Genomic DNA, 25,913 nt, shown 5'->3' with positions numbered 1-25,913 from the left:
CTGGAATTCATTGTACTGAATTGGGGTAGACTGCAAGGGGAAAAAAGTCTGTGCTGTTTGATTCCATTTATATAAATTTCTGAAAAATGCAAACTAACCTCTAGTGATAGCAGATCAGTAGTCGCTTAGGGATGGGCAGAAGGATGTGAGAGTAGGATTACAATGATAAAACATGAGGAAACTCTTGGGGAAATGGAGATGCTCAGTTGTGGTGATGGTGTTATGAGTTGTAGACATTTTTCAATGCTTATCAAATTGCACGTTATGTACAGTTCGTTGTAGGTCAAGTATACCTCAATAAAGCTTTTTTTGTTCTTTGAGTGTGTGTGTGTGTGTAACTCAGTTTTCAGTACTTTTAATTTTATTTTTTAGTGGTTCTTCTTAGATTTAGATATTAGAATTCATTTTGATATAATTATACAAGAATGGAATATATCTAATTCTAACTAGTACCCATTCTTGTGGATGTACAGGATGGTGAGATTCATTATGATGTATTCATATATGTACATAGGAAAATTATTTGTAATTCATTCCACTATCTTTCCTTTTTCAATGCCTCCTCCCTTCCCCTTATTCCCCTTTGTCCAATCTACTGACTATTTTTCCCTCTCCCCATTTATTTTGGATTAGGTTCTAAATATCAGCAGAAACATTCAGCTGAAAAAAATTGTTTTTTTTTTCAGATTGGCTTACTTCACTTAGTGTGATAGTCTCTAGGTCCATCCATTTACTGGCAAATATCATAAAGTCACTCTTTTTAATGGCTGAGTAATACCCCATTGTGTGTGTGTGTTTGTGTGTGTGTGCGCGTGTGTGTGTGCGCGTGTGTGGGTATGCACACATTTTCTTTATTCATTCATCTGTCAAAGGGCACCTAGGTTGGCACCATAGCTTAGCTATTAGGAATTGTGCTGCTATAAACATTGATGTGGCTGTACCAATGTAGTTTGCTGGTTTTAAATTCTTTGGATGTTTCACAAGGAGTGGGATAGCTGAGTCAAATGGCAGTTCCATTCCTAGTTTTTTGAGGAATATCCATACTGATTTTCAGGGTGGTTGCACCAATTTGCAATCCCACCAGCAATATAGGACTTACCTTTTCCTCCACATTCTTGTCAATATTTATTGTTACTTTATTCATTTATTCTTGATAATTGCCATTCTGACTAGAGTTAGATGAAATCTTAATGTAGTTTTAATTTGCTTTTCTGTAATTGCTAGTGATGTTGAACAATTTTTCATATATATATGTTGGCTCTATTTCTTCTGTGAAGTGTCTCTTCAGTTTCTTTGCCCATTTATTGATTGGGTTATTTGGTTTTTTTATATATATTTTAAGTTTTTTGAGTTCTTTATATATTCTGGAAATAAATACTTTATCTGAGATGCAGGTGGCAAAGATTTTTTCCCCATTCTGTAGGCTTTCTCTTCATATTCTTGCTTATTTCCTTTCCTGTAAAGAAGCTAATAAATCTGTTTTTAAATGTGGATGTTATCTGTGCCAAAATGATGCTGTGTAACAATTTGAAAACCTCAGTGGCATACAGCAATAAGCATAAATAATAAGCACACATTTGGATGAGTAGGCTAGGAAACTCTGTTAATGTTGACTGAGTATGCTTCCCTATCTGGAGGTCAGGTAGCTGCAAGGCTTATCTAGACTGAACTTGGCAGGGATGATAAGGGTAACTCTGCTCTATGTGCCTTTCACATTTCAGCAGATTAGCTTGTTCATGTTTATATATATAGCATGTGTTCATAGTAGTGGCAGAGGCACAAAACAGCAGACCTGGTTCTCAAAACCGTTGTATGTCTGTGCTTGTCTAACATCCCATTGCCCAAAGCAAGTAAGATTGCTCAGTTCAGATTCCAGAAATGAGAAACTTTGCCCTAAGGTAAGGGCTGGGAAAAATATCACGTGGCAAAGTATGTGGATATTGAGAGGGATAAAAATCGAGGGCACCATTGCAGTTTACCACAGGAGCATGAGAAGGGGAAAAAAAAACAGACCTCTTGGCTGTTCTTGTTTAGTTTATAGCTCATGTTTAAAGTATCCAGTAGAGAGCTATGGGTATAGCCCTGTGGTAAAGCACCAGTCTATCAAGTAAAAGGCCCTGGGCTTGATCCCCTTTACTGCAAAAATTTAAAAAAAAAATAAACATTCTAAAAATAATCTAGCAAAACATGAAATAGGTGAACTTTATTATCTTTAGGACATTCTCCCAGAACAGATTTGTAAGAGAATTAGACAATATATATTATACTATAACATTTTTTCCAACTGAATGTCCAGAAACTTCTACCATAAAAGCTGGGCCTTTACTATTGCAAAACCCTGACTCATCTGTGTCACCAAACTGATCTCAACATACAGGTTACCCTCCTTTTCATGCTTAGAATCTGACACAACTTATTCTGAGTTAAGAAACCTACCTTATTATCTCAGTGAATTCATAGTAAATGGTTCCAGTGTCTCCACATCTCCTTAGAAATGATGCAAATCTATCATTTCTCTTCCCAAATCATCTGTGGCCACCTCTCCTGAATCATCCCCAGCCATTGCCATCAGGCCATGATGGATCCTTACCTGAGATGTCCTTGGAAATTCTGAAACCAGTAGGAGGCAATACCTGAGGATAAGGAGAAACAATAAATATTCTTGTTGAGTTAGGAAGCTGCCCTCAGAAGTAGTATGAACTTATCCTTGATTCCTAGGACATCAAGGCCATAGTCACAGCTTGGCATGACAATTCAAATATAGTATAGCCTCTGGTAAGCTTGGGAAGCATCTCACATTGCCACCAAGGGCAGCACACTGAATGAAAGACTTGTCAAAACTCAACCCAGTGATGCAGTCAGAACAGACAAGCAAAGTCAATTGTGAGGTCAGCTCTGAGGCAACAGCAGCACCAGCCAAGGGCAACACCCCTTAAAGACAGCACCTCAGACAGGCCCCCTCCCAGGCGTGAGCACCTCTGAGTCCCTAGCAGGGAGACAGAGGGTGATACACGAGAGATGTTGAGATGGACGGGACTTTGAGCCACTTTTACTCTAACCAGGTCTTGAAAACAACCCTGAGATAGAAAAATCAATGAGCAATGTCATTTTCTCCAGAAGAGCTCTTTAGCATCAGTGAAAACGTGTTAATGGATGAAAGGATGAAAATAAACCTCCTCCTCCCCCTTGAGAGGACTGACGGGAACAGCCTGACTTTTATCATAGTTCTATTGCCATTGTCTAAATTGAGACCACACTCACTCCATCAGTTACTAAAACTGAATGCTTGGTAGCCACAGTGTTTTCATTGTCTTCATTTTCTAGAACAGGAAGCAGACAACAGTGCTCAGATTTACCTGAGGGTCCAGGACTCAGATTTTCTGTTATTTTTGCCCCAGCACAGCCCCCTCATAGTTTTTGTTCACTCATATAGTGAGAGGTTGGACTAGACCAGATGAGAGGGATGGAATCTGGAGGGAAGGGGACCACAGCATTAAGGCCAGGCTTGGCCATGAATGGCTTTCTCCAGGTGTGATGCAAGATGCCTCCCTGGGATTGTGCAAGGAGTGGACAGAGGAGTGGGGTACACTGAGCAGGGGAGAGTGAGGTGCTTCTGTTTGCCTGAGCCAAGGTTACTGGGGATTCTGAGGCGGGGATAACAGGAGGGTTGAAAGGAGTCTAATAGCCAGTAAAGTAAAGTACCCCAGTGCACCTCCACTCAGTGAGAAAGAGGGTGCAGCCTGGATAAGGTAGTTCTTGGGGAAAATTCTTACTTATAGATCATTTGTTATAAAGAGTCTTTGTTTCCGAGGATGGTGTGACATTTGTTCTAATATTTGTCTTCATTGTCAAAAGGTGAGCTCCTTTGTTAAGGACCCAGCTCAGGGCAACACTCCAGGATCATTCACTCCAGTAAGTTATTGATGCAGATTGGACTAGAGGCCTGTGAAGGCAAAGATCCAGAGGAACCAGCCAGGTTGCCTCACAGGGAGGTGGATGGAGAACATGCCAAATTCCATCGATAAATAAAAGCCCTTAAATTCTGGGACATTTACATCCCTAGTTGCCAGGGCCAGTTGGACCCACTCTAAGGGACATGAAAAGGCTGTACTGCTGCTGCACAGCCATGGAAGTGAATACCTCCTTTCAATTAGAGTGAGCATCTTCATAAGTTTACAGTGAACACTTTCTTACAGAATCAATGCCATTTATTTATACAATGAGTGATACTTAACCCAAAATGATACCCCCTTAATTTTAGGTTTAGCGCCTCCTGAATTTTAGGATGACTCACCCTGGTCCTGGTCCTTTAGATGCCATAACTTCTCTGTGGTTTATGGCATATTTGGAAACCTGGCACAGACCTGAAATCCAATTACATAAAGCAAGGACTGAGCCTTCCTCATGCATGTGTGAGGTCTTTGAGAGAGCAGGAGTCCACCTATGCAGTCTTGGGGAACTGACACTCAGGAGACAGGAAGGCCCAAATCCTTCTTACGTGTTGATCCCATTCTTAACTCTTTTCTTCAATTTGATGCCACAATTCATATTCACTTTCTGGCTTCCAAAATGTTGATTTTAGACAATAGCTTCCTGAAAAAAATATTTAACAAACCCTAGGCCCTCAGTCAATATATTTTGGGTCCTATATCTCTGTCATTTGGAACTAAGATGCTTGTACTCCCCAAAATCTGGTGAGCTCAGTGGGATGGGGCTTCTGCAGTCAGACCCAATGTGGTTGTCTGGGGTAAGTGTTGGATATGGTTTATAAAATCCTCCTATACATGCAATCTGAAACCATGGAAGGAATCTACTATGGATGAGGCCAGATCCTATGGATTCTCCATGAATTCCTAAGACATAAAGCCACCAATGAGATTCCATGGCCTAAAGGAAATCCTCAGACCCCCACCCCAACTCTTATGACCATGCATCTTGCATCTCCAAGGTGTGAAGATATTGGAGGGAGGTAAGGGCTGCAGGACCTAGGAGCCTTGGCTTCCTGACAATCAAGCTGAAGATCCTGTGTGGAAGTTCAGAGGCTCAGGAATCCCTGACAAATGTTTATTCCTAAAAGAATCAAAATATAGACCAGACCAGATAAAAGGACTTTCATGTCATAAATCTCAGGTAATTTGACAATAGGATGAGCCAGTTATCTGTGGCTGCATAACAAACCACTCCAAAACTTAGTGGAGTGCCGCAGTCCGGCTGCAGCAAAATAACCGGGGGGTGACGAACAACTTGTGTACGTTGATACAGCAGGAGTGGGAGCCGTCTATTGTAGGACAGGAGCGGTATTTATACATTCCACACAGCTCATCTTAATTAGCACAAACTAGATACATCAGTCAACCAACAAGAAATCTCCACACCCAATGGCTCGCTGGCGCCACTTCACAAACCACTCCCTCCGGCATTTTGCCAGGCGCCATCCAGACTTGTCTACAGACCCCAACAGTGGAGTAAGACTATAACCCTTGCATTATGTTCAAAATGTTGTGGCTCTGGAATTGGGACAAACCACAGTGAAAAGAGCCCATCTCTTTCCATGATGTCAAGGGTCAAAAGTGGGTGCCTGGCATAGCTGGCATGGTGGAAGTGGCTCATCTGAGGCTCATTGGGGAGCCACTGAAGTTTACTTCTGTATCATTTTACCTGACAAGCAAGTCACTAAAGCCAGGCTAGCTAGTTTAAGGGTAGAACAGTTACATTCTAGCCCCCTCCTGGGAAAATTTGTAAAGCCTTTAGGTCTGACAGTTGACGGTGTTCATTACTTCTCATCCACATCACATCTGCTGGAGCTGGAGGTCCAGGATGAGTCCTTCATTCATTTGTCTGTGTTGGTTGGGAACATTGAGCCAGCTTGGACTGATTTGCATCTCTTTCTCACTTTCTCTAACCATTTCTCCATATGGCTGGCTTGGCTTCCTCACAATATGGTGGTCTCAGGAAAATAAGATTACTTACATGCTAAGTGGTTTTCCCCAGAACAAGTATTTTAAGAGGCTTGGGTAGAAGACATTTATGAATTAGCCATGAGAGTCCCTAAAGTTTACTTCTGTATTATTCTACCTCATATGCAAGTCGCTAAAAACAGCCTGTATTCAAGGGGAGAACAGTTAGATACTACCTCCCCCAGGGAAGAGTTGCAAAGGATTTGTGGCCAACTTTATATTTGCCGCATCAAATTTTATGGCAATGATTAGGGATGTTTCTCTTACTTAACTTTCTGCAAGGAGGTGAGGTCAATTCCCCTTTTCTGCATTAGAGCCCAACAATCATCTTGCAGAATCTGAGAGTGCTGCTCCCTAAGAATAAGCAGGAATATCTTCTTTACAATTCCTGGCTTACTTTCCTTATAAATGGAAACCAGAATATCATAGCAGAAACTAGGAGTCTTTGGGGAATACTAATTGTTAAAGACTAGAATAGAGTTTTGCAGGAGGCCCAGTTCCTAGGGCACTTGGTTGCACTTGGGCTGGGTGGTAGTAAGGGGAGCATTGCCCCAGGACCAACCACAAGGCATAGTTTTCTCAGTGTCTTGGTTCTCTCTTGGGTAAAGGTGATGACAGGAAGGTTCAAGGTGAAAGAGAATTTGAGGGTGTGGTCCCAGAAAGCCCCACACTGCCTCTGCTCATTGTGTCTCCCAGGACCTTGCCCACCCCTGAGAACTTCTCAAATAAGCATCCCGAAACCAGGCATTAGCTCTTACCAGTGCACAGAATAGTGATTTCAGATTTGTACCCATGCTTCTCCATTCTCTCAATGTCACCTTGCCTTCCTCCTACTCAGAGTCTTCCTGGGTTCTTGGCAAAAGAGAGTCCACCCTCATCTTATCCCCACAGCACTGTGGCCTGTTTCTTAATATCTCTTTATTTGTGGGGCCCTGATTTTGTCCAGGCTCCAATGGGCACTACTACTACTGTGTGTACTCCATTCTTCCCCATCCCTAGGACAGAGGAGGTTCTGTGAATGCAGCCCCTTTAGATTCTGACCACACAACTCCTGGTTACAGGGATGATCCACCCTAACAGGTGAGATTCAGTCTGCAGCTCTGACACGCAGGAGAGCTCTGCCTCTGACTCGAGTGCTTGCTGGGTGCCTGGGGTGAGGATGGGTAGGCAGTCTCCCCATTGACCCACAGTTTAGACCCCTGGTGGGATATGGAAGCTTTAAAGGGATAGTCACCTGCCTTGTGCTAATCCAGACATTACAATGACCCATTCACAGCTGGGCTTGGCAGGATTGCAGTAGTCCACCAATAATAATGTGAATCTCATCTTTCCACACGCCCCCTTCTGTGCTCATAAGGCCCCACAAGAAAAGGTCCTTTGCCAACTGCTTGTTCTCATCCCAGTCCTTCCCTGGCCCATGCTGGGGGCCTTGGTACCAGTAGAAATTGCTCCCAGATTATGGCTTCTCTCTATCCTTTACTACTTGTGAGCCTCAGGCAAGGTGCTTTATACCAGGAGACTTGCTTGGATTTCTCCATCAATAACAGGGTTTCCCATTCCCTGGAATGTGCAGATTTAAACAAGATGCATATAGAGGGCCTACTTTAGTTTGTGTCCATGGTTTCACCTTGTTGGGAGGCAGCTAGAGATAGCCAGGGAATTTTCAAATCCAGATACTTTCTGGCTGCCTGTGACCATCCCATACCTCTGCTTTCCACTGCCCAGAAAAAGCCAGAAAAGCAAAAATGCAATGACAGGCCATGCCTGCTCCTTTATGCCTAGAAAGATTCCTTTTGTGACTCCCAGATAGAACAAATCCTCCCCTCTTCCAGGTCCCTGTGTCAAGCACTGTGCTCTGCAGACAAACAGGGCTACTTAGGCCACACCATCAGGAACCACAGCTAGAACTTTGCTTCACACCAAGACCAAAAAGGAGCTAATGGATACTAGTATGCTGGGAAAGAGAAAACCCAGGAACACCCAGAACTGGGCTCTGTTTCTCAGCCACTTCCAAATATCACCAAAGTCTCTTACCTCATCTGCCTCAGTTCAGGGAATCTCCTGAAATATTAGTCTGAATAGGTCCCTCTGCTGCTGCAACACACCCAAGGGTCCCTCTGTGTCCACCTTGACAAGTCTGGTATTTAAGGACCCCACAGATTGGCCTCCATTCACATACACTCACCACTGTATCCCTTCTGTGCCTTTCTGTGCCCCTGCTCCAAATGGAAAAACTAGTTTTTATGGGGATACCTTCCAAGAATGCCTGACCCTTCCATTTGTACTTGTCCACTTCCTGCCTACCTTCCAAGTCCACTCTGGCTTAATCTTTTTTATAATATCTTTCCTGATAGTTCCCAAGAATGGTCCCTCTCTCATCTGACCCTAGAGCATCAAGTGAGGCCCTCTTACAACCTGGGTTGCTCTCCTCTCTGCACCTAGATCTCTCCACCCACATCACATCCCTCCCACTGGACTGAGCCCACTCCAGGATTGAGCTTGAAGCCTGTCTGAAACCTACTATTTGTCCTTATCCCAAATCACCCCCACAAGATGCCACAGAAAGTCAGATGGTAGCACTGACTAGAAGAGGTGCCAGGGGGACTCCAAAGAGTATCGGAATTAGCAATCTGAGGATCAGGTCCACACATAGATAGTGCAGGGGACAGACGGAAGGACTTTGTGTTGGTTAATATTGTCCCAACCTGGTATGGCCTTCCTCCAAGAACATAAACCCCAGAACAGTTAAATAGCTGCAGAAAATGGACAATCCCTTTGCCTGGGTGTCAAATAGTCTTAAAGCCTCCCATGAACATCCCTCTTGGTCCCATTAATCTTCATCTGGGCCAAGGAACCAGACTCCTGGCTTCCCTGTGCTCTTCTCTTCCTGCTGCAACCAAAGGGCATCCTCTTTCCTGGAGCATGCAGAACTGGCACAACCATGGTTGGTAGAGAGATTTTTGGAGAGTGACCCTTCTTCTCTGGGTAACAAATGGGCCAGCCAGAGGCTGGAGAAGATTCCAAGGCCCAATCAAGGGGAGAAAAGTGCTCATGCGCATTTGCCTTCACATTAGGCACAAAGCTATGTTTCAGACTTGTTATTTTCTCCAATTTGAGGAATAACTCTTTGAGGTATAAATTGTTCTGCCTGTTCCAAAGATAATAAGTCCCAACTTGGGTGGATTATGAATTTACAAATATTACCCAGGTAATAACTCACAGAACACAGATTCCAGCCTAGCTCTCCTTTCTCGGTTGCTGTTATTTTAATTTGTTGTTGTTGTTAATGAAAACCAGCACTGACTCTACGGTGTTCCCTCAATGCCACACTGTTGACTCTGTTTTAGTCTCAAGGGGACAAAACAGAAGACATGAAAATTGCTCTCCACATGCCAAACAGGTACAAATCAGAAGGGGCTGAGATTTCGAGACACTTTTCTGCCATCTGCTGGTCATCTGCCATAAGCCCATGTAGATCTGCCAAGACCTCCTATGTGAAAGGAGACTCTGTCTGCCTGAGAAGTGCCCAACCATAATCATCAGCCCTGCATGGAAGGACCCTTCCTCTGGCCCACGGTGGGAAGACCCTCTTTCTGTACAGGGCTGGTTCTTCATGCCAAAAATTAGCAAATAGTTTCTTTAAGCTCCTGTGACACATTTGGCATCAATTAGCTCTTTGAATCCTCATAGCCATATGTGTGGGAGGTATGATGGGAAAACTGAGGTTCAGAGAGACTGAGCAACTAAGGTGTTAACTGACAAGTGTGAAATTGAAACAGAATCTGACCTGGGTATCCATAGTTGGTTTTGCTTATACTCTGTGCCTCAAGTTTCCTCTCCCGTAAAATGGGAATAACAATAGTGTTTTCACATAGGACTGCTGCAATGATTAAATAGTTAATAAATGCTAAGTAAGGAGAAAAGGACAGGATACATAGTAAAAATGAAATAAATGGCCATTTGCCTGCACAACACACATGCACACAGGATTGTATATACTTATTCTTATGCAGTCTCACACACATGTACAAACACACGTGAACATTCAAATGCCCATGTAGATCTGCCAAGACCTCCTATGTGAAAGGAGACTCTACCTGCCTGAGAAGTTCACATATACACATTCTTACACACACACTCCAAAGCCAAGGGACCCTCAATAGGACAATGCTGTGGTGTGGAGAACTCAGGCCTACTCTCCCCTCTCTTCTTGCTTCCTTAGTGCTGATCGGCGTGGGCACCGAGACCTTGTTCCAGGGCCAGTACAAAAGCCTGGCTTTCTATCTGCTGTGAGTATGTGTATATGTGCCCTCCTTGCCAGCATGTTATGCCCTAGCTCATTAATTTCTCTTCAGTCCAACCCAAAGCAATCCCCTTTCCTATGCTAATTCCATCCTATCCCAAAGGTGGAAAGAGTTGATGGTACTTCAAGGATAGCTCCTGGTTTGGAAAGATCATCCCATATATCAATCATTCTTTCATATACCCATTCATATACCTACTCACTCGCACACCCACCTTCCCACCCACCTTATGCATCCACCTCCTTACCCATGCATCTACCTACCCATCCATATATTCATCTACCCATTCACTCACCCACTAACACACCCATCACTCACCCATACACCTATCCCCCCATCCACTCACCTGTTTACCCACACACACATCCACCCACCCACCCATCCACCCATCCATTCATTTATTCACTCATCCACCTTTCCTCCCCAACCCCATTCATCCATGTGTCCCTTAAATTATTTCTTTATTTGGCAAACATTAATGTGCTCTTATTTATGAAGAAGGGAATCAGGTCAAGGAAATATATATATTTGAGTTCTCTTACATGCCAAGCGTAGTTAAGTGTCTAAATTATGTCATTTAGCTCTAATGGCACTGTAGAAGTGCGTAGTGGCCTAGTTGTACAGATAAGAAAAGTCAGAGGGAATAAGCAGTCAGTCACCAAGCTCCTAAGCAGCAAGGCCCAGATTTGGACCCAGGGCTCCTTAGTTCCCCAGATAATGTCCTTTCTTCATCACCAGCTATGTCTGCCAATCCCCTGGGGCTGGGAAGGAGATTATGCAAAGGTATCCCAGGGGGTGACAAAAGTCATGGGTACATGCAGACTCTGATCCAAAGACCCTATAATCCCATTGTGAGGGTCTATGAGCAGTTTCCTTCTAGCAGTAGAGAGAGCCAGCATCTTCCAGTCCCCCAGGTGCTGAAGGGGCTACTGAGCTGAAAACAATGAGGAAGGGCTAGCCAGGCTGCCTCAGTCTCAGACCGTGTCCTCCATTCCTCCCCTTTACTCTGCACTTGCATTTTACCCAGGAGGCTGCCCTGTGTCCTCAGCCCTTCACACACAACCCCACCCAACTCCAGGTAGGCTCTCTGATGTTCTTGGAGGCTCACGTCCACCCTCCCACATGCAGTTCACCCTCTGACTTCATCTCCACACTGACATCTGTACACACGGATCTTTCTGATGACCCCAACAGTTCCTGCCAAAACTGCCTCTAATTCACATCCTATGCCATCTTCTACCTCCACCTTATTTCTCATAAGTCACCACAGGGGCTTCTGGCTCTTTCTCAAATTCCCCTTCATGGCCTGGCCTCCACGCTGTCGCTCATCTAATTGAGTGCCCAAATACCATCCACCCATTTTGGCATTCGCTAAGCTGATTCCTTCCTAACAATCTGCCCTGGGCACATTGCCCCAAGTCTAAAACCACCACTGGCTGGAAGTGACTTTTCTTTCTCTGGATATCCTCCACAACTCACTGGTCCCAGCTTCTTCGCTGTCTCTGTGGGACCCAGAAGCAGGGCTGGGCCTTCCTCTTCTCCAAAGGCTGCCTAACTTGCCAGTCATTTCCTTGGCAGGTAATGCAGACTGCTTTCTTCCCTATATCTTGCCTCTCATTGACTGCTCTGTCCCTTCCTTGAGGGAACCCTATGCCCATCTGGTCACTCATCAGTTCAGTCCAGCCTCAAATTCTCCCTATTCGTCACCTTAAGCTACTTCGTATTCTCTAGCCATGTTCTGCTTTCTAAACCCTGCAGGTCAGCACTCACTGCCTGTCCATCCAGTCCCTCTCTCCCACTCACTAGAACCAGATAAAAATTCCAAAAGAGTCAATTAATGCCACCTGTCTCCATTTCCCTGCCTGTCCCAGTATGTAGAAAAAGGCACTGTTGATGGTTATGCAAAGTGCCTGACCTAGGAGGGCTTCTTGGACACACAGGCTCTGGAGTCTGAGTGCTGGATTAGTATCTTACCTTGCTACTGATCAGCTGTGTGACCATAGGCAAGGAGCTTCATCGTTTTGTGCATCACTTTCCTCATCTGCAAAATGAGAGTAATTATAGGGCTGATCATAAAAGTGTTGCAAGGACCAAACAAGTTGGTGTTTGAAAAACTTTTAGAATTGTGTTTAGCACATAGCAATCACTATATAAATGCTATTATTATTTTTAAACTAAAAGGTAAGAATTAGGCAGACATGGAGAGACATAAAGGCAATAGGAGAAAGTAGATATTAAGTACTAAATAGTTACAGAGAGGGAAAAATCATTCTTGTAACAATTTGATTGTTGAGGCAATGTAAATTAACCTCAGTTTTTAAGTCAAGTCTCTTACCTATGGTCATATAGCTGATCAGTTAGAAGGGCAACATCCATGGCCCTAAGGAGATCTTGGCCCTGAGCTGTCTTCTCCTAAATCACAGTATCTACCTTTACTCATTCATTACTCCAGTGCACATTCATGAAACACTTACAAATCAATCCTGCCCAGGGTGAGCCCCAGGCTGTACAAAGGAATTAGGAACACCCTTTAGTTGTTCATAAACTGGTGGCTCTGGTCATATATTACAACATGGAGAAGAACTTGGTCACCATACAGAAAATAGAGGGAAAGAGGAGGCCTTACAAGAATGAACAACTTATGCAAGGGCTCTATGGCACCTAACAGCTTCCTTTGTAGTGGGGGAATAAAGATACATAAAGTGGTGGGGGGCTAGGAATCTATGATTTTAAAGAGGCCCCAGGAGGTTCTGATTGGTGGGCCCCTAGAGCATGAGCATTCTGGATCAGAAAAAAATATAAGCAGATTTGAGTACCAGAAGGAGTCCTGGATATCCTGGTGGTGACAATGGAGGAACAGGAGATAGGCCAGGGAGTCATGAAGGCTGGAGAGCAGAGCCTGGACCTTCTCATACACATATGCTCTGGAGTTTGAATGAGATGGTGGTGAATTCAGAAAGAATGGAGCAATTCTAAAGGTATTTAAGGAACATACTTTAACTGATCCTGGTGACTGAAAGATGGGAAAAGAGAGAGAAGAAGAGAGTCTTGCAATGAGTCCAACCAGGCAATGGGTATCAGTTCTGGTGACTGGCAGGTAGAAGGATGCACCTGCCAGTGTGTACTCAAGGTACCAGGGTGCAGGCCATCTCACCTGTTGGCCATGGCTTCCTCCTTATCCATCTCTGCACCCCAGCCCCACCCTCTCCAGCACAGGTCCTGGCGTTGAGAGAGCACCTGGAGGATGTTGTCTGGATGATGACACTAGGTCAAAATATCCTGGTCAGTCTATTGCTGGAGATGCGGGGGATGTGACGATACTGTGAACACACAGCCTCAGGAAATTCCAGGGAGGATCAGAGATGCTGGCCTCCCTCACCTGTCTCCACCCATAGGTTTATAGGAGCTGCTGTCTCCGTGTGTGAAGGGTCCTACTTTGTGGCTCAACTGCTGGCCATCTGTTTCAAGTAAGTAGCCTCCAGAAGTGGCCCCTCAAATACCAATGATCCCTAATCCCAGATGCCTCCACTCATGGGGCCTTAGCTGGGGGATGTCCTCAAGCCACCATAATGGTTTCCCCTTTCAGAGCAGCAAGCCCTGACCTGGAAATAGGCTTAGGTCAGGGGACTCAGTCACCTTCTTGGCCTTGATACCAGCCAAGGGAACCAAGTGATTTATCCATTCAGAGCCCCCCAACACTAAGATTCCCCCTGGAAATCAGCTTTATTTCCCCCAAGGAACAGTTTATTGCTGGGCTCTGGTGCCTAAATCATTCACCAGAGGGTAAGAACCCCAGGAAGGATCAGTTTGCAGTGAGCAGGCCTGGGTGTGAGAACTGGCTGCTAGCTGTGCCTCCTGGCAGTACCCAGGGACAAGTCAGGGGTCATGAACCTCTGGCCATAGAGGCCCCACTGCTTTCCAACTGCTGCTCAGTATGTGGAGCTATTTTCTGTGTGGCCTTGGCCTGGAGTCCTGAACCACAGCTTTCAACACTTAGAGGATCTGGTTCCCAGGTGTTCAGTGAGAGTCACACTTCAAATCCAGCTGCCCCATCACCTTGTAAGGTCACTGGCTTTCTTCCAGGCTCTCCAAGCCTAAGAAAGTAGCCTGCCACCTTAATCCTGAATTCCACTGCCAAGTATTCCTTGAAACTTCATGGGAGCTGTGGACAGAAGCAGAAAGAACCTTGGATATGGAGCATTTTAATCTTGGGACTCCCCAGTCCACATGCATGCACTGTGACCACAAGGGGGCACTAATGAGCCACACTAGCTAAGACTGCTCAGCATCAGGCCTCTGCCTCAGTGGTGTGGTTAGGAAAAACACCATTCAAGACTGATTTTATTATGTGCCTAGGTGAGCAGAGTGCAGCTAGATTCCAGCCTGCTCATCCATGTTGCCAGGCCTTTTGTGCAGTGCATGCTGTGCACCATGATCCCAGCAGGTGTCTCCTCTGCTCCATGCATTTTCTGCTGCGCTGCCGACTTTCCAGTGGGTCCTGAGCCTCCATTAACCTTTCTTCCCCCTTGGCCAGAAAGTCAAGGCTGAACAATCTTAGAAAAACTGTAGGCCTTCTGGATGAAGGATCTCAAATGAGCCCCTCAACTGTGGAACCCACAGTAAGGACCCCTGGAACTTTCATGATTCCAAACCAAAAGGGTGTTCAGCCGGGGGCCACTGCAGAGATCAGGCCCATGGCAGGCCCAACATCAGCCTCCAATGGCCTCCTAGCCCTAGTTCTTCCTGGGTACTTCGTGCTAACCCTGATCTCCTTTCTCCAGGTGCCAGCCAGGGTCCCTGGCCCACAGAGCAAGAGAGAAGACCCACTGGTTGGGATGCTTCCAGAAATTCCTGGCCTATATGCTGCTCTCAGTGGCCTGCTTTCTTCACCCTGTCCTTGTCTGGCATGTTACCATCCCAGGTAGGAGCATCAGAAGGTAGAGGAGGTTTGCAGCCCCTGCTTCAGGTGGGTTCTAGGAAGTGGGTGCTGAGTCACCCTCTCTCAGAGCCCACACTGGCCCCACTGGCCTCTCTGCTCTAGGGCAAGCAGCTGCTGGGTATGATCCAGGTTGATCAAATGGCAGCAACGCCCTACACAGCCATCCAGACAGAGGTGATATCCTCAAGGGAACCTGGCCTTTCCTCATATGGACTCTATGTGGTTCAACCTTTCCAAGAATATAAAATGGTCAGTTCTGACCCTTCCAAATCTCCCCAGTGCCTTCCCATTCAGGTCTAAATTCCTCGGGGCTGGTATGGAGGGCTCCCTATGATGGGACCCCAAAAGGACTTTTTAGCCGTTCTCCTACTTTTCCACTGCAGCCTGCTGGGCAGCAATTTTTGACTGCAGAATCCAGAACTCAGTTCTATCACCTCTTCAGTTATGTCCATGACTTTCTCTGCTAGGATCCTCCTCTTCCCTCCTTCTTATCTATAATCACTATGCCCCTGATAAGAGCCACCCTGAAATACTAGGAAGCAGACCCTCCAGGAAAACAAAGTTGAAGAGAAGAGCCCCCTCGTTCTCCCTGCCATTTCTTTGGTGTATGTGCCACAGTCTTTCCAGAATTCTAGAGAAGGATCCACCTCTGGCAAGGCCAGAACAAGCCCAATCCCCTACTTCTTGGAGAATGAAGCATGCAGGAGGCTGTGGCTCCAGCAGGCATTAATAGTCACCTCTCTCCCATTCCCTACCCTCTGGACAGGACTGGACTCTTGGCAGGAAACCCAGAGCAGAGCATCATCTCAGCCTGGGTCCAAGAAGCCCGTTGTCCTCTGTGGCCACAAGGGAGATGAACATGAGGCTGTCCCCACCCAAGTAGATTTGTACTTTACTCTGAGTTTACTGGGTGAGGGTTAGGGAAGCTGATGTGAAGGGAGATCTGGGAACATTAGGAAGCCCAATTCAGAAGTTGGAGGCCCAGTATACAAAAGAGAGTCCAGGCCCATCAAAGGCATTATATGTCTAGCACCAATAAGCCATCCTTAGAGGGAAGCTAAGAGTGGTAGTGGGAGGCCAGGCAAGCAGCAGCTGAGCTGACTGTCCACAAAGAGCAATCCTAGGCACTGAGATCAGGGATGGGTCCTCAAGAGCCTGATGAAGCCCTTCCATTGTGTCCAAATGGGGACCTAGTTTCCTGATTAACAGGAAACCCAAGTATGGCACTGGCCCTACTCATAACCTTTGGCTGGGGTCAGGCCTGACCCCTGAGTCTGATGTAGGGGTATGGTTGCTGGAACCATGGTGGAACTGAGTATGTCTACACAGTACCATGCCACGTGGCCCTGCAGAAGGATGGGCTTGAACAACCTTTTTTACCTCCATGACACATCCATCATTCTGACCTCCCAGATCTCTTCCAGGCTCCATGCTTATCATCACTGGCCTGGCCTACTTTCTACTGAGCAAGCGGAAGAAGACCAAAGCTTCACTGGAGGTTCTGGCCTCCCCAGAACAGTACACAGACCCCTCTAGCAGTGCTGTGAGCACCACTGGCTCCGGGGACACTGAGCAGACTTATACCTTCCATGGGGCCCTCAAGGAGAGGCCTGGATCCCTCTTCATCCACATGAAGAGTATCCTGAAGGGGACCAAGAAACCCAGTGCCCTGCAGCCCCCAGACACCCTTATGGAGTTATCTCTGGAGTCAGCTGACTCCCTGACCAAGAAGAAGCAGGTGCACTTTGAGGACAACGTGGTCAGAATCATCCCATCGCTTTCTGAAGGTGCGGATGATGAGGACAGTGAGCCAGAGGAGACCACCTCTGACACAACCCCCATCATCCCTGTCCCCCAAGCCCCACTCCTTCTGTCTTCACTCATGGCAACCGACCTGTTCTGAGCAGCTCAGCGAGGTGCCTACATAGACTGATGACCCTGCCCTGGAGCTTCATCATACCCACAGACTCTCCAGGGAACTCAGGGTCTTTGTAGGTCAGCTCCTCCAGGGGTAATCAGATATCCCCATGATGACTTGGGTCTCTGGGACCATCAGGTGGTGTGACAGTCCAGCAGTCCCATAGAGACCTCCAGGAAGATACAAATGAAGCTCATGCCATTTAGAACCAGTTTGGGGTCCTTCTTCCTGGCCGTGGTGCAGAAATCCTTGAGCTTTGCCCAAAGTAACCATCATTTTGACTCTACATAAGGCCAGAGGTACCACTGCTTCAGAACCAAAGGGACAGAGGATGTCTGCCTTGGCCCAAAACTGCAGGGCTTTTCTTGCCCCTGACATGGAGTCCATTATTGATCAAGGGACCTATGGTACATTTCATCTCTGATGTGACATCCCATCTCTGAAGGTTCAGGGATGCAGTGGCAACTTGAGCATCTCAAAGACAGGTGTTAATGGTGAGCCCTTTCCAAGACTGTTCAGGATGGGGACTAAAGGTTGCAAATCCTCAGGGTGAGAGCAGCTGGGCAGTAAGCCACATTCCAACCATGCTCTGGGGCTGGGGCCAAGTATCAGAAGTTGCAGAGCCACTCAGGGAAACAATGCCACTCTGTGCTCACTGCTGGGAAAGCAACACTCATTCCAGAAGCATTGCTGAGGGCTCCCTGTATCCCCACCACGGGGTTCTTCCAAGATTCCAAGTAGATGATGCAAACTAAAAGATGCTGAGATACTATGACAACATTCACCAGTGACTGCCAGGCACAGTACGCAGTGCCTACTGTCCCCCAGGATCCCAGAGACAGTGCCCTGGAGAGTCACATGGCACAGAGAACTGGCTCTGCCATACTTAGCCACCTGCTAGTGGAATGCATGATAAATACAAGTTTTTTCAAAATGGGAGAGAGGGAGGCAAGGGAAGGATCAATTGGAAGATAGTATTCTAGGAAGCAAGTTCCCTGCCAAAGGGATATGGAGGTAATGGTTAACCCAGAATGAATAAATATATTTGAATCACACATTTTTTGGTAAAAGGATTTGCAATATAGTTTTTATTTCTAAATAAGATTCCTTTGATCCTGGAGAGTGTTTCCGGGAAGAACAGATGTGTTATGCCTCATAGACAATACCAATGTATCAGCAATCTGATAAAGGAAGAGTCCTATGGTTTCCCAGTCCGTGTGAGAGGATTGGCACTAGCACTCCTTAAGAGCAAGTCTTAGATCACATGCTTGTTTGTTGTTGTACCATTTTCAACAGCCCCAACAAGTTATTGTGTGGAGATAAGGGCCAACCAGAAGCTTGCTTCTGTCTGGTATTCCAAATAAGCAAAGCTCTTTGTGCAGTCATGCAATAGTTTTTTTTTTTTTTTTTTTCTCAAATTGAATGGCAAATTGATAACAAACACATTCCCATAAGCCTTGATGGTGGGAGCATTTGAGCGGTTTCCTTAGTTGCCCTGAGAAGGGAAGTCAGAATCTGACTGTTCATAGCAGACAGGGAATATAGGTATAGATAAGTGGGGATCTTGCTCCATTCCTGGTGGAATGGGGTCCTGGGTAGGCTCCTCTGCACAGAAGGATCCTCAGTGTGGAGAAGCCAGTGGTTGGTCTTGCCTGTGTTGAGTGAATGTGATGTGAATGCCATGACCATAGATGCACCACAGCCTAGGCATGTCAGGGCTTACACATCAGAGCAGCCCCATGCTCAGAGTCTGAACCAGTAGAGCCGAATGACCAGGTCACAAGAAGCACACCCAAAAGTGAGCTGTCGGAACCCATGTAATAAATATTTTTATAAACCCAATGGCTAAAGCATTGTGTTGGATGTGTGTTAGAGGTGAGGAGTTCCAGGTGATGATGTACGTGTGATTTAGAAACATCTAGGCTTTGTGGTGACTGTCATCAGTTAAAGGGGAGTCTTCTGTGTGTGCAGCATTAGAGAGTGGTGATGACCTTTGCTAAGATAGCAAAGTAAAGCTTGAAAACACTCTTACCACTGCCAAAAATAAAGCTGGGATGAGATAATTAATCATTAGGCAGACCGGAACCTTTACACCTTCCAGTGGACAGGGCAAGAAAATGACACCTTCCTCAAAAGAGATAAATACCATAGGTCTCCATTTGGTCCTCAGCCTGTGCTTTAGTCAGCTTTTTCTATGACCAAAAGACCTGACAAGAATAATTTTAGAGAAGGAAAAGTTTATTTGGAATTCACAATTTCAGAGGTCTCGGTCCATCGACGGGACTCCATTGCTCTGGGTCTAAGGTAAGGAAGAGTGTCAGGGAGGAAAGCAGCTCAAGACATAGCCACCAGAAAACAGAGAGAGCTCTGCTCACCAGGGACAAAATATATATTCCCAAGGCATGCCCTAGTGACCTACCTCCTCAGCCATACCCTACCTGCCTAGAGTACCCCTGGGTTAATCCATTCAAGTGGATTAATGTACTGATTGGTTAAACCCAATCATTTCACTTCTAAACTTTCTTGCATTGTCTCATACATGAGCTTTTGGAGGACACCATAGGTCCATAACAGCCTGGGATACCTTACACTTTTATCTGTATCCCCTGGTATCCCTACAAAGCAGATGTACTGATAAGCCTCATCCCTACTGAGAATCAGACTAGGTTGGCTGAACCTATTGTGTCCTGCCTCCTTCTCTTAGAAGAAACCAGAGCTGACACTTTGTCCATGTGGAACAGAGCCATTGGAATTAGAAAGAAGACTAGGCTGGGGATTGTTCAGTCCTCCACTAACATGCTGACTGCCCTTGGCCAAGACCCTTAACATCTTTGGTAAGTGTTCCTCAATTAAGTGTGAATAACGGCAATGGCTCAGTAAGATATGGAGAGGCGTTTTCAGGCTACAAATCACAAGTCATGGTAAGGTCCCCTGTTCTCATTGCTGTTGGACCTGTTGGCAGGTCCAAGGCAGGTCCAAGACAGGTCCAAGAATTTCTTCCTCAACCTCAGATTTTAGGACTTGAGTTTGGGGAGGGTATAACTGCCAACCCCAGCAGAGACAAAGAGCTACATGACCCCCACAATCATGAGGAGCTGTGCACTGGTGTCCTTCCTTTCTCCCATCAACCCTAAGGTTTTTGTTTCCTGTTTATTTGTTTTTGTTTTTTTATTTCTTTGGTTTATTGATTGGTTTGAGTTTTCTTAAATATCTTTATTGAGACAAAAATTCACATACTAGAAAATTCACCAATTAAAAGTGGACATTTAAGTGGTTTTTAATATATTTATAATCTAAGTTCACCACAATTTCCATAACCTATATTCACATTTTCTTCACACTTGAAAGTCCCCAACCCAGTCCCCATTTCCCATCCCCTGCTCTAGGAAACCACTCATCTACTTTTTGCTTTTTTAAATTTGCCTACTCTAGGCATTTCATATAAATTCATATAAATGAAATTATAAAACACCATGTAATATTTTCTTTTTTTGACAGCTTCTATCATTTTACTGATATTTTCTGTTTAATAATACTTCATCCTACTTTCCTTTAATCCTTTAGACATGGTTTCTTTTAGTTCTTTGAACATACTTAGGATTGCTTTGAAGTCTCTGTCAGCTACTGTCCTACATCTAGGTCACCTCAAAAGCTGTGTCTCTTGTCTGATTTTTTCCCCCAATGTAACCCACTTTCCTGTTTCTTTGTATGTCTCAAAAATTTGTGTTAACAACTGGACATTTTGGCTAATATATAAGGCAAACTTGGATACTGGCTCTCCCTTCTTCTCTGCCAGGTTTCTTGTTATTTGTACATTCATGTGTTTGTTTACTGACATGGCTGCACTAATTCTGTGAAGTCAGATAAAAGTCAGATTTTTTTTTCTTGCTTTTAATCTTTTAGTCACCTATTAGTTTCTGTTTTAGTCATTTTTTTCGTCACTGCAACCAAAAGACCTGGCAAGAACAATTAGAGGAGAAAAAGTTTATTTGGGGGCTCATGTTTCAGAGGTCTCATGCCATAGATAGCCAACTCCATTGTTTGGGGCCCAAGTGAGGCAGAATGTGGTGGCAGAAGAGTATGCTGGAGGAAAAGTGGTCCAGGACATGGCCAATAAGAAGCAGGGTGGGGGGAGCTCCCCTCACTACTGACAAAATATAAATCCCAAGGGCACATCCCCAGGACCCACCTCCTCTAGCCACATCAAACTTGCCTACAGTCACCACCCAGTTAATCCCTATCAGGGGATTAATGCACTGATAAGTGTAAAACCCATAACTCTATCATTTCACCCCTAAACTTTCTTGCATTGTCTCACACATGAGCTTGGCAGCGGTGCCTCATAGCTAAACCATAACAGTTTTCCTTGAGTCTTTATAAGCCATTTATCTCTCTGGACCAATTAGATTCTTATACTTCACCATTGCAATCTGTAAGGCAGGGAGAGGAGGGGAACTTGCAGTCTTCTATTACATATCAAGGAGTTTACACTTTCTCTACAGTTAGCCAGGGACCAGAAGCTGTGACATCCTTTTTTCTGATACTCTGGAAAAGAATCATTCTTGTACATATAAAACTGTTTGCCAGAGTGATTTTATTTTCAGGACTTTCGCCTGGCCCAATATTTAGTTAAAGGATGTACTTAAATCCCTTATGCCTATAAGCCATCTACCCTTTGTTGACGGATCCATGTGCAGATGGGGAATGTTTTCACATCTGCCCCCACAGCCTGATCTGATTGCCCCAGAATACATCCAGCCTAGCACTTGCATATAGCCTTCCAAACCCTGGAGTTGACTGATTCCCAAAGGGCTCTTCTTGGCTGTCTCTTTTCCATTTCCCTATTAAACATATGACTGTCCTGTTCATTTGCTTACTGCTACCAGAACCATGACTTACAAACACCCTTTTAATTGTTTTCCATCAAGATTTCCATTGTCTTTGGGGGGGGGGGGCAAGTACTGGGGATTTAATTCAGGGTCACTTGACTACTAAGCCACATCCCCAGCCCTATTTTTGGTATTTGGAGGTTTCACTGAGTTGCTTAGCGCCTTGCTCTTTGCTGAGGCTGGCTTTGAACTCATGATCCTCTTGTCTCAGCCTCCTGAGCCACTAGGATTACAGGCCAGGCGTGTGCCACTGAGCCTGGAAAGATCTTCATTGTCTTTAAGAGCTCCATGATAATGGAATTCTCCATATGCTGTTGTAAACAGTCATTCCTCTCAGACAGAGCTCCAAGCTCTTAATTCTTACTGTCTTCTTTCTCCCTGAGCAAAACTTCTGCAGCTGCACAGGAGCTGGGGGTGGGGACAGCTGCCTCCCTGGAGGGACACTTTACCTTTGCTCTACAAGTAGGTACAGGAAGGAATAGCCCCTGGTATTCTTAGTGCATCCTTCCCAGAGTGGAACCTCTGTACTAGGAGTGAGTTGGGGCTGGGAAATCAAGGCTATCATATTTTCAGCCTGCTAAGCCTGGAGTAAAGCATACTGTGTATGAGTGGGAGCTTGGTAGGAGAAGGGAGTCAGCCATTTTGATATCCCTGACTGGAATAGAACTTCTGCAACACAGGGCCAAAGGGTATGAGGAACAGAGCATCTTGCTCCTCCCAAAGTGAGATCACACCCTAGATTTGGAAGTGAGGGAGAGGAAGCCCCTGTGTTTTGGATACATAGAGTTTCCATAAGGTGGAATTGAGAGGAGCATGCCATAGCCCCTTCCTCACTGTTCTTATAGATATTTAGTAGATTTTCTTGAATGAGTGTTTCTCTGTTTGCTGTGTGCTCTTAGGACAATTTCCAGATAATTAAAGGAGCTATTATGTATAATTTGCTCCAGTTAATTTTTGTTTTTTCCGGGAAGAGTGTCCTCTGAGCTACTCTGGGTCAAGAAGTGTTGCTCCTAATTTTTAAAATGTTGTTTATTTGTTTGTTCGTTTTACAAAGATCATGAAAAAATGGAGGGCACTTATGAGAATTTTGACCATCCAGTGCACACCATAGGCCCTAAGCTTGAGCCCTGTGCCTGTTCTTCACAGACTGTGGGGCTGGAGCTTATCGAACTTCTCTAAGCCTCCTTTCTCCCATTATAATGAGGGAATAAGAGTACCTCTATCTGAGATTGTACCTCTAGCTGAGGATTGATTTTAATGCTATAAGTTTGTTCCCACAGGGTCCTTCTGCCCTTGAATGCCCTTTTCATGGGACATGAGAGCCTACAGCTGCTCTGAGGTCATTTGCTTCCTCCCTGGTCAGCTCTGCTGGCATGCAGCTCTCTCTGCAGGCTGCAAGTTACTCTCATCAAGTCCCAGCTCCTGCTTTCAGCTCAGCCCATAGCTAGCACTTTGCCAATGACTTGTCAGTTTGAGAAACTAATCTGACCCATCCCATTCCTCATTGACTTTTCAAAGTCAGTGTATATCCAAATGGAAGAATCTCTGGCCCATTCCCTGTAGGCACAGCAATTTTAAGATTTCTCTGCAAACTGACCAGTTATTCAGCTGTCACCTGCCTCTCAAAGCCCTGGGCTCAGCTGCTGGCCTTCTGGTGAATGGTCAGCTGTCTGACCACATGGAGAGGGAAGGAAAAGGGGAGTATTCTAGGGAGTTGAAAAGGGACTGTCCCTGTTGGCTGGAATGGGACTCTCCCTTGGGACATTCCTGGCTGACCAAAAGTGGATTGTTATTTTCCAGAGAAGAAGGAAGAACTAACCCATGACCTTTGTACAAGAGAGACAAGGGATTTTTGAGAAGCAGAGTTTTGGGATGTTGTACCCTGAGTTTCATGACATGACAAGGGAGAAAGAGAGAGAAACATCAAGCTAGAAGGCAGATGGCCAGCCAACAGTGTGTTCCTACTTGTGATTTGGGTCAATGGGCTCATATGTAACTTAAGGGATGAGGCCATTTCTAAAGGTCCAGCCAGCTTTGAGCATCAGAGATGTCTAGCTATGCACATTAATGGACATTTCTCCAGGCTGTAGAATAAGACCAAGGAAAATTCAGCATGAGTATAGCAATATACTGTGCAATTTTTTAATTAAATTAGATTTAAATTTTAATCAAATTAAGATTCAATTGATTTTTTAAATTTTTTAATTAAATTTGAATAATCACTTAGGTCAGCAATCTAGGTAAATGGAAGTCTCAGAACCCAGAATAATCTGGGGTGGGTACAAAAGCCCAAGGGAATGCCTACCACCTCGTGGGTATATTGTGAGTTAAAGAGCAGATAACAAGTGAAGTGAATAGTCCCTGCCTTTAATGACCCATTTGTCCCTAAATAACTGCTTCTCTCTGAGTCTGCATATGGCTCACAGGGTGAGGGTGCCCCCAGCCCACTATCATCCTAGTTTCCAGGAAACTGGGTGAATATTTTCAGGCCCAGGTCTTGGTTCCTCTTTCCAGAATGGCACATGTTCCGTTCTTTTAAACCAGTAAATATAAACTTAGAAAATATGTTGCTAAGGACAAGTCAGTTTAATTTAGCAAATGTTTACCAAGCACCTACTGTGTGGGCCAGACAGCATGCAAGCTTCTGGGTCTGAAGGGGTGAGTCCGCCACCCTGTCTAGTCCCATGAATGGAGCATAAGTAAGTGGGACTGACGTGAGGAGGACATAGCATTGCAATACGCTTGCAGTGTGCCATGAGAAATTCATTCAGGCAGAAGGAAATCTAGGAAAGTAGTTGAACTGAGCTTCAAAACCAGGATTTTTACCAGTCACATCATTATTTATCCTGAGACAAAAGAAGCATGACCAAGTTCGTCAGAGTCTGAATAGAACAGATAGTCTTTCCATCCAAAACAAAGAAGGTTTTTGTGCAGTAGAAAGAACGTAGGGCAAACAACAATGACAAGAATGACTGACAGACCTGAGTGTGTTCAGGGTTTTCCGTGTTCTGTCTCCTCCAATCCTCACATCCTGGGACACTGCAAATGGGACTGAAACAGTGGATGGGAAAGCACACCATGGAGAATCTCATAACTTACACACTAACCTACACAAGTTAAAAATGGTAGAGCCTGTGTTCACTGTATCCTCCAGAGCAGAGGCTCTTAATACCATTAGGAGACCAAACACCAATGCTGGCCAGTGGGACTTACCTGCCCAATGATCTTGACCCCTTCCTCAGGGCCTCCCTCCCGTCCTTTTTAAATGAGTGTAGTTTTGACCTAAGATTATATCATAGTTCTTGCTATTGTAACAAACACTAAGCAACTTAAGCAACATTTTTTAGTCTCACAGTTCTGGAAGCTTCCATCCAGGGGCCCAGGGCTTGCTGCCCTCTAATGCCTGGGAATTCTAGAGAAGATTGTCAGAGAGAGAATAGCCTCATACAAGCTCCCCAAGCTCCTTGTCACTGACCCCAGAGCTCACTGGATAATTTCACCAATTCCCAGCAGCCTGGTGGGGGCCTTTCTTGCCTAAAACTTTAGAAGTCATTCTTCATTTCTTCATGTGTATTTTCAGTTCTTATTTCTCCAGCTTGAGTGGCTCACTGTGTCTCTGGCTGGGTCTTTCCTAATCACCCCAGAACCTTGCTCCTCATGCATGATGTTCTTTAGAGTATAACTGTTCTCTTGTTCTTCTCTCTCTTCAAGATGTTCCCTTCTCTCCTTAGACTCTACCTACTCATCACATGATGAGTCCCAGCAATGACCTAGCCTCCTGGAATGGATCCACCTTATTTGCTGGTACTTTGAAGAGTTAGAGTAGGGATTAAGGAGCTTCTGCCCCAGGACACCACTGATTCTTTCCTTGCAGGTAAAGCCTGGGTTTTGATGGCTTATATACTT

General features: G+C 45.2%; 1 protein-coding gene across 4 annotated transcripts in view; it reads left to right on the top strand.

Moving 5' to 3' along the window:
- Window positions 1–18,960, top strand: part of Tmem72 (transmembrane protein 72) — a 29,108-nt gene extending 10,148 nt beyond the window's left edge. The window contains exons 2-5 of one of the 4 annotated variants that reach the window (XM_015498925.2): window positions 10,180–10,246; window positions 13,657–13,728; window positions 15,043–15,182; window positions 16,625–18,960. In XM_015498925.2, coding sequence (XP_015354411.1) covers window positions 10,180–10,246; window positions 13,657–13,728; window positions 15,043–15,182; window positions 16,625–17,103 — 758 coding nt within the window. In that variant the 3' untranslated portion in view covers window positions 17,104–18,960. Of the gene's footprint in view, window positions 1–10,179; window positions 10,247–13,656; window positions 13,729–15,042; window positions 15,228–16,613 lie in introns of those variants that run through there. The other 3 variants (XM_048807541.1, XM_048807542.1, XM_048807543.1) reach the window with 3 other exon arrangements.
- Window positions 18,961–25,913: the final 6,953 nt, after the last annotated feature.

The sequence above is a fragment of the Marmota marmota genome, unplaced genomic scaffold (genome assembly GCF_001458135.2).
Source record: "Marmota marmota marmota unplaced genomic scaffold, marMar, whole genome shotgun sequence".
NCBI classification, from domain to species: Eukaryota; Metazoa; Chordata; class Mammalia; order Rodentia; family Sciuridae; genus Marmota; species Marmota marmota.
The sequence above is the reverse complement of the archived record's forward strand: the minus strand, read 5'-3'. Positions and strand labels throughout refer to the sequence as shown.